At 32.1% G+C, this 10,046-nt stretch overlaps 1 protein-coding gene across 1 annotated transcript; it reads right to left on the bottom strand.

Moving 5' to 3' along the window:
- Positions 1–5,080: 5,080 nt before the first annotated feature.
- LOC104092249 (serine/threonine-protein kinase RIPK-like) lies at positions 5,081–8,184 on the bottom strand. The gene is made up of 5 exons (XM_009597792.4): positions 7,554–8,184; positions 7,290–7,425; positions 6,499–6,635; positions 5,891–6,014; positions 5,081–5,760 (listed from the first exon to the last, which is right to left on the bottom strand). The coding sequence occupies exons 1-5, from the start codon at positions 7,932–7,934 to the stop codon at positions 5,234–5,236; spliced, it is 1,305 nt and encodes a 434-aa protein (XP_009596087.1). The 5' UTR covers positions 7,935–8,184; the 3' UTR covers positions 5,081–5,233.
- Positions 8,185–10,046: the final 1,862 nt, after the last annotated feature.

Here is a 10,046-nt window from a genome sequence, read left to right as displayed (position 1 = left end):
AACCTTTGTATCAGAGAGTTAAATTTGAGACAACTTGAGTAAAGAGCCCTCTCGAGTTGCCTTTTTTATTTCATCAAGTTCAACATAAGTAAACACTATTTCATTCATCAAGGTCTCTACTTCTTTCAAGAGTTCATCTTTCTCAAATAATTTCCTTTACAAATCCTCCACTAGCTCACTTAAACTCTTAAAACTTTAGGGGTGCCTTACTCATCTAGATTAATTACCAACTTCTTGCTGTCAAAATACTACAATGGTGTGTCTTAACTTTCTAGAATTTAGAGTTTGTACTTTTAAATCATTTGACTTTGAAAAATTTATAAACACTTGAGTTGAAAATTTGTGAGGTGATCCTTCTCTATGATATACTTGTATCCCGCTCAAATCCAACCATCCCATTGCATGTGCCTTTCAATCAAAGAAGCTTCTTCAATAGAATGACTTATGGCTAGTGACATGATGCACTGGTATAATCAGCAGAAAGATATTTCATTATAGTGCCATTGCTTTTCCTTAGGTGTTTTAAGAAATGTAGATCAGTTTACTTATTCTGAAACTAAGTACATAGCAGCTTCAAATATTTACTAGATCGGAGGGTGTAATGTGTTCATACAATACGATTACAATCTAGAAACTATGGTAATAATAACCTCAAGGTAGCTTTTGAAGCAAATTAAAATCAATTATTTGAAGTGGCTAATTTCTGGTTGGCAGCTATAATTAATCATAGTACTTTATTTGATACCGCCATTGAAGGCAAAGGCATAGGACTACATAATGATCAGATCTTTATGAAGTAATTTTTATAATTTTCCTTCTTGCAGCTTGATAAGAACGCTTCAGTTGGAGAACAAAATATGCAGACCGATTCATTTGAAGAGAAATATTTTGATGGTTTAAGAAAGTGGTATCAAAGAGCCTTTCCTCAAATCCAAGAGCAGAGTCAACAACACCTCCCAAATCGCTATTGTTGGAGCCAATGATTACCCCATTAAAAGCCTCGACTACGAGTATGAATACTTTTTTTTTCTATTTCTGTGCTATTTGCTTGGCTAGTTGCTTGGTTGAACCAATAACTATTGTCCTTGGATGTGGGATGTAGTATCTTGCCCATGACTTTCAATCGCCACCTCTAGTCTATTTTTCTTTAGATAGTATGTGTATAAAATTTCATGTTCCAATTTGGCTGAAAGACAATACTTGAACTTCCAAGTGTGTTGTTTGGTTACTATCATGTGATTGATGTATCATCCCTGATGTTACATTAAAAGAGGTATCAAACTTAGTGTACCAAGTTTATGTTGCATGCTTAAAGTCATATAGGGTCTTTATGAAGTTTGTAGGCATAATCCTAATAAATTGATTACACAAAATCTTGAGGCTTGACATTTTTCTATTAAGTGCTATAGAAGGTGACTGCTAGAACATGAAGCATTTCTTTGACTAAAACCCAGAAAGTACTTATCTGGATAAATAAATAAAGAAAAATATTAATATATATTTTGTGCAGGTGCTCAACTACATAATGAATTTACATTGACAGTCTTAAGTTTCATAGCCATATGTATATACTTGTAACCATACGAGAATAGACATTATAGTATCTCAAAGATCTATGATTGATTAAAGACAAAAGGGAATGCCCTTTGTTGAGTATAACAAAATGTCTTCATGTTTGGATTGACATTTGGCCTTCGTATCTATAATGTTTTTGAGTTTATTTGTGTTGCGATGGTTAGTAGGAAAGGAATAACATTTCTTGTACACTTGATTTTGATTGGCTTTAGTAGTAGCAATTTCTTGATATGCCACTCGTACAAGTGTATAAAATTCAGGGAGTTATTTTCTTGATTATTAATCAACATCAAATGTGGTTGTTTATTTAATATTTATTTTATTTTATCATTCCAAGTCATACATTGTAGTGTTCAAAAACTTAGTATGTGGCAGTCACTATGATCAAGAGTTGGAGCATCTTTCTTAAGTCATCAATTGTGTAATTTGTAGCTACTTGATAAAATAATTTGTCAAACGCAAAACGACAGTATCTATTAGATTCAAATAGTTTAGCATTCTTTTATGTTGTTGACGATTTAAATTATGAATTAGAAGTTTTTGTTTGTTGCAGATTTAGTGAGCATTATGCTTTTTGAAGTGAAATATTATATAATTAGTTCTGAATGTAAATAGGCATAACATGCATTAGTAAATATTGGGAAATACTTTATTAATTTTTAGCGCAATAAAAATTGATGTTAAAAGATGATGTTTTTATATCCATTAGATAAATGATTATTGTCCATAACAAAAGCCTGCAAATAGAGTAGTAAAGGTGAAATCAATGATAGTTTTAGTGGCCATTATATTTGTTGCCAAAAGGGGTTCCTTTTACCAGCAATTAGATTAGTCTTCAGCGACAATAACAAAAGCTGCAAAATGTATGATCTAAGGGTGACAAGTGGGCCGGTCCCGGACCTAAACGGGCCAAGTGGGCCGGTTCAAACGGTCCCGGACCGGTCTCAAATTAAACGGGCTAAACGGTCCCGGCCCGCGGGGCTAAACGGGCTAAGTGGGCCCAGCGATTTTTTTTAAAAAAAAATTAAATAGATGTTAGAGACAAAAGGATATTAAAAAAATATCTAAGGCAATGCTTTGTAAATTTTATTATAGAATTGTGACCTAAATTTTATTTAACATCCTAAATTTTAATATTTAATATTTAATTACGAATATAGCTTTTATATATATATATATATATATATATATATATATATATATATATATATATACACACAAAAAAAAATACTATACTATATATACATTTTATATCGAATATAACTTATATATATAGTATACTATACGTACATACTATACTATACTATATATACATCTTATATATAGTATTTATATATAGTATATAAGATGTATATATAGCTTATCGAATATAGCTTTTATATATATATATATATATATATATATATATATATTAGGACCAAAGTATGGTACTTTTTAGCTGGTATAAATATGGGATGATGGAAGATCAAGTTTTCAACTTAGATTACAGTTTTAACTAATTTCTACTCTTAGATATATTATCCTCTCTATCGGCTAGCTACACCAGTAGCATAGCTAAAAGATATATAATCTTATATCATATTATACTATATATAATATGGCTAATGGGGTCATCAGCTGCCAAATTCTCTGTTGTGATTTTAAGCGACATTATATTTAGCTATGTTACTGGTGTAGCTAGCCGATAGAGAGGATAATATATCTAAGAGTGAAAAATTAGTTAAAACTGTAATCTGAGTGGAGCTAAAACTTGATCTTCCATCATCACATATTTATACCAGCTAAAAAGTACCATACTTTGGTCCTTTCGTGTTAATACTAAAGTAAGCAATAGTAACAATTACAGAAGAAAATTAGAGAGAGATTGTAATAGATTGATGATTTTGTAAGAAAAATAAAAGAATGAGGGGGTATTTATAGTTAAAAATAGGAAAAAAGTGTAATTATAAAAAGTTTGGGGTTAAAACAAAGTTGGGCGGTTAAATGGCTATTTTATAAATAGCCAACAACTATATTAATTTTTTTAATTTTAAAATATAGCCATTGGGACCGTTTGGCCCGCTAAGGGACCGGTCCGATCCTGGGTCGGTCCCGGTCCCTGGCGGGCTAAATGGTCCTGGGCCTGGCGGGCCCAAAACATAGGACCGGCCCACAAGACAAGCACAGGCCCACTAAATCCGGTCAAACGGTCCTGGCCCGTTTAGCCCGTTTGGCCCGCGATCCCGGGCCTGGACCGGCCCACTTGCCACCCTTAGTATGACTTATGAAATTTTTGGAGAGTTATAATGGCCATTGTAATAGCCAGTAAACAATTACCGCTAAATCTGAAGGACTTTTACCGGCCATAATAGTGATCTTTACCAGCAGTCCCTCTAATGACCGCTAAAGCCTTTGCCGGCGTTAGCAACAACGGCTAATACTTAATGGCCGGTAAATATTTTAGCGGCCATTTCTATTGCCGCTAAAGAGTATTTTAATTGCCAGTAAAAGCCTTTTTTGTTTATATATATATATATATATATATATATATATATATATATATATATATATATATATATATCGCTTGTGATTTCTTAAAACACGTACTAGAAAGTCAAGGCTAATCCAAAATTTTAAGTTTATTGGTTCGTGCAACAATCTCAATTTAATATACAATGATAATCAGAACAATGAACCAGATTCCAAGCTAAATATATTCTTACTCATTTAATTAATTTTTTAGTAATACAAATACATAATCCAGGCAAAAGTCACGTGAACTCATAACATTTGCACTAGATTTGTGCCCTGTTAGCAATTAAGTGTATATTTGTTAATTAATACCTTATGTAGTGGGGCACTTAGTCCCTAAATGGAGGTTTAATTAAGCCTTAGGATTAGCACCGTAATCAAAATTGTGTGAAGACGACTCCGAAATGAAATTCCGTTAGCTTCGTTGTGATTTTGGGCTTAGGTTTTGTTACCATAAATTGGAAGCATAATCCAAAGACAATGGATTTGATCCTACAAAAAAATGAAGTGCAAACAGAATCCTTGTCATGGATATTTTGTCAGAGTCACATGAATCTTATTTAAATGACGAAGGCAAAGCGTGGATAGTCTCATTTTTCAAACAGTTTAGCTGTGTTTTGAATCTTCTTTTTTTTTTCAATTATGCTACGTACATAAAAATACAGCTAATTATATAAAAGCTGGTAACAATCTTCTCTCAATTTGTAGGTGTAGTGTTGTATAAAAATGGGACGAAATATAGTAGAATAATCCCAAAATCAATGCATTATGAATATTAGCTATAATATAAAATATATTTTGCAGCAAAAAAAGAAGAAGTGATTTTTCATCTAATTAAATTGTTCCACTAATAAATATATCACTTTCATATATTTCCACTATAATTGAGATAAAGCTAAGTGTAACTGGTTTTACTAAAATAAAATGAAAAGGCTAATGTAAGTACAACTTTCATTCAAAAGAAAAAGGGGAAGAATAATTCGAAAAAAAAAAATAGAAACCTAAAAAAGGAGCTTTTGCTCAAATATTTTTCCTGAAATTTGAAGTATAACGAAGTTAATTAAGATAAAAAAAAAGAACTATGGACGTACATAGGAGTGATCCTCTATCTAAAGTATCTCATATACAGTTTGATAATTTAATCTAATTAAGCTCTCTTAAAACCATTGTGCAATGGTGAATTTGGACTTAGTTCTTTTCTATGCTTATTATGATTTTTATGGTGTTGTTTTTGGTGATGAGGACTAATACTACTACTTTCTTTCTTCAATTCCTTTTGGCCATCTTCTCCTTGAATATCTTTTTCACTAACTTCATTGCTTTCTGCTCGAGCTCTGTACACAAATGTTACCATTGACGAACTATCGTCATAGTTCATCAATGGTTCTAGGGTTTTCACCACTGTGCTCATGTCCGGTCTAGCCTTTGGCCTGTGACTTAGACATTGATATGCTACTAATGCTGCATTTTGAATTCCTTCTTCTGAGTACATGCCTTCTAGTCTCGGATCCATTATTCTACGTAGTTTTCGAGGGTCTTTTAGTTGTGGTCGCGCCCAATCTACTAAGTTTTGCTCTCTGTGTGGACGATTTTTGTCAACTGACCTTCTACCTGTTAGAAGTTCCAAGAGTACTACTCCGAAACTATAGACATCACTTGCTGCTGTCAAATGACCTACACAAGATTTCAATAGAATTAGCATTTCTGACTACAATAGTGTTGAGACGTAACATAATTAAGCAATTAAAAGTGTGTTCGATTATAACAGTGTAATTTTATTTGTAGTGTAGAATGAAACTATTACCAGTCATTATGTATTCAGGAGCAGCATAGCCGTGTGTACCCATGACTCGAGTAGAAACGTGTGTGTCATCTCCTTCTGGACCATCTTTTGCAAGTCCAAAATCTGAGAGTTTGGCAGTGTAATCCTGATGAAGAAAAGACAAATAAAAATTAATTACAGTAAGACATCTCTATAACAATATTTTTATATAACAACTATTCACTATAAAAGTCAGGTTTTTTTCGGAAGCGGTTTATATGTTAGGTTATCATATATGTCTTCTATAACAGCACTACACTATAGCAACCAAAAAAATATCGGAATAGGCGAAACTGTTATAAAGAGGTGTGGCTGTAATTAGTCAACAACTACTCTATATGTGATCATATTGGTTAATTAGGGTTTAGCAAGCTTGAACTCAGGGCGGATCTATGGTGTTAGCTACGGATCCACGTTGACCCGGATAGTTTTAGCTCAAATATTGTACTTGTGTATTACGACATTCACTGAATATTTATAAATATTTGATTATCAGGTCTCTATAAGAAGCCATAAACTTCAAATATTTTGGATCCGCCACTGAATGAACTTTAACTATGAAAAGAAAAGAAAAAAGGAAATGAACTTACTGAATCTAACAAGATGTTTGAAGCCTTGAAATCACGATAAATGACAGGTTTTTTAGCTTCATGTAGGAAAGCCAGACCTTTTGCAGCACCAAGTGCTATTTTCATCCTTGTTGACCAAGGAAGTGATACTGAATATCCTGAAAAAAATTCAAAAATAAAATCCATTAGTTCAACAATAACTATATGTTAAAAAAAATTAACTTGCATTCGTTAAACAACGTGAACAAGTTTTCTTTTTTTATTTATGATAATTGGTGATATCAATCCACCAATAATTAATGAGATAAAAGTAAGATTTTCTACGTGCAAAACAGATAGTTGCTTTGTAACTAAACTTTAGTTGACCTACTCTTACTCGTCGCCAATTAACATCCGGAATTGGTAAAAGAAAGAAAAAGTATGGTACAACAACCTCAGTCAACGTTCACAAAATTACATATTATTGACTTTTTTATATTATATTTCAATTGTTAAATTTTTCGAATTTTATGACCGATTCAATGTGGATTACTGGGTTACAGCTAACGAGCAAAATTTTTGTTGTATCGGACTTGCCTAGTGCGGTTTATATCTCATGTATGATTTGCAAGCTATTGCACAGTAAACAAGTTATCCCACCCGAAGGGTAGCTGCGTAATTTTCCAAAAAAACTAAGGAGCAAAATGAAAATAACTCGAACTTCCAAAAGCCATAAATATTAAAGAATTAACAAACGTTTTTTTAAAAGTTGAGTACATACTAATTAAGTACTTTTAAATTAGCTAGTGGATTAATGATAAAAGATAACATACTTCTAAAGAGCTGATTTTCCAAGCTGCCTCTGGGCATGTATTCATACACTAGCAATCTGTGTTCTTCTTCACAGCAATATCCAATCAACTTCACTAAATGTGGATGCCTCAATTGCCCAAGAAATATCACTTCAGTCTGTTCAAAATAATAAAACACATTTTAACAAAGTTAATAAGTAATATTATCAATCATACGTAGTACAAATATCATTTACCAAAAACAAAAACTTAAAAGATAACTACAGTATTATGTATAATACGTACCAGCCATTCGCGATGACCTTGTGAGCCATCTAAATCCAGGAGTTTAACAGCTACAGGCTGAGCTTTCAAACCTGGTCTAAGTTTATCATCAATGAAACCCTTATGAACTGGTCCAAACCCTCCCTCACCAATAAAATTACTCGTCGAAAAGTTCTGTGTAATCACTCTCAGTTCTTGAAGATTAAAAGAATGAATATTTGAACCAGCCAGAGAAATTGAAAGATCTGAGGATAGAGTTGAAGAGCTAATATCTGAGACTGGAATCCCATGGAATGAAATTTGTGTTCTAATGACCTTCTCCTTTGGATTTTTCTTCGTATTTTGATCAGGCTTAATACAGCTTGGAACTAAAGATTCCCATGCAATCTTCATCACTGTCATTTGTTATATATAAAAAGTCACTTCTCCTCTCTTTGTATATATAAAAATATGATATATGGGATTGTTTTTGTTGTTCTAAGAGGAGAAGAAAAGAGAACAAGAAATAGGAAACAAATGTGGTTGTTTGGATATGGAAATGGAAATGGTTTGCTAAGGACTTATAAGGAGAAAGCAAAAGGCTAATATTCAAAACATCCAACTGCTTTAGCTACCTGACACAAAGAAAAAAGACTAGGAACACCTTTATATGTATACAACAATATGATCTCATGCACTGTTTAATTTTCTCCCATTTATACGTGTATATACCATATAAAATTGTTTTTGACCAGTCCAATTTTATGACATTTTCTACAAGTGTATAAAGAGGTGTAGATAAAGAAAGAATATTAGAAGGACGAATTAAAGTAGTGGAGTATTATTTATGAAGTGGTGGGCAAAAGGGAGTCATAAGTCTAACATATTTGGTTGAATGGAAAATGACTTGGCTGCCCTCTTATCTTGACTTTTGTTTCTGTAGGACTACTTGTTTTTAGGAAGCTTTTGGAAGAAATCTGTTTCCAGACTTTCTACATTTGTTTCCATTTTCTAACGGATCCATCCCTAAAGAGAAACTTTGGAGTTGTTTCACTCACCTTAATTTACCGTCAAGAGGCGTGGTGGGATGAATACGAGCCTTGAAAATGGAGAAACTCGTAGTAGAATGTATTTCTCCTTTAATAAGTTTTCATGATGCAAATCTTGAGTAGTTGGGCCAATGAACCGGCCGGAGCTAAGAGACGGAAAGGGGTTCAGCCGAATCTCCTTTGCTGAAAATTATATTGTGTATATAAATAATTTTTTTCATGTATATATATTAGATGGTGAATCTCATTAATTTTTTCGCATGTTTACTTTGTATTTTTTTGAATTCATTTGGTGAAAATTCACCAAAAAAAATACTCTCTGTCAATTAGTTAATTTTTTTATCAAATATTTTTTGGGCAGAAATTCTTCTTGAGCAATTTTCAAATTTGTTTTTTGAAATTTCAAGAAATACACAACATACAAATTAATACTAATAAGAAATTCAATGAAATCTCAGACACTGCTTTGGCCAATTCTCCAGCGCGTTTCCACGCCCGGGTTCTTTGATTTTTGACGACTTGCCGATCATCCACCAATGTTAAAATATGTTGTTGAAAATAGCTAATAGGACAAAAATTACAAAAATCTTTAAATAGGACAAAGAAAAGGATTAATTAGTTTTGGACAAATACATTTCTTAGTTATATATATCACTTGCTTAAAGTTTGCTAGGACAGCCTGTTAAAATATATAAGAGTATTTTTTATTATGCATAGCGTAATAAAAAATACAGTGATTATATTTAGCAAATCATTGGTTATAGCGTTATACTACTAATTAATTCTTAACCTAAATATGCAGAACTGGCTAAAGATTTCTTTCCATGAAATAATCCAATAATTAAAATATGTATCCCCATTTTCGTATTTTATGACTCATTTTTTTTTTCTAATTATAAAGTAGTAGTAGTAGGGTATGAGACACGCTTTCCCTCCAATGATTTAGTCAGAGGTCAAAATTAAACTGATCTATCCGAAAGGACTTTGTAAGCAAATGGTAGGTTTATTAGCACAGTGGTTGATGTTCTAGAAGCTTAGCTCATGGACAAATATGAAAAGTTTTTTAATCACATAATTAAACTATTCTAATTAATCCTTATTTATTGGGTTAATCTTATGTGATATATATTTGTTCAAGATTTTGTATAAGGGAGTATCATATGAATTATTAATAGCGAGTTGTGCTCAAGATACGATCTATTATGATTCAATGTTGTCTTTCTACTTTATTATATATATGAACGAGTCTCGACAAACCCACTATTAACTAACTACAAACAAATTTTGACTTTTTTCATTTTTAAATAGAACTACATTTTACGTTTTGATCAATTGTTTTACTTTAAAACAAGTTAAATATAATTTAGTCATACATTAGTTCAAAATCAATATTCAATCATGTGGGAACGATATGCTTTGATTATCGACGAGTTAAAACCTCAATGTTATTAAACCAATAAATTGTGCTTGTTCCATTTATAACTAG

Source organism: Nicotiana tomentosiformis, chromosome 7 (genome assembly GCF_000390325.3).
Source record: "Nicotiana tomentosiformis chromosome 7, ASM39032v3, whole genome shotgun sequence".
Classification (NCBI taxonomy): Eukaryota; Viridiplantae; Streptophyta; class Magnoliopsida; order Solanales; family Solanaceae; genus Nicotiana; species Nicotiana tomentosiformis.
This window is presented reverse-complemented; position numbering and strand designations above follow the sequence as displayed.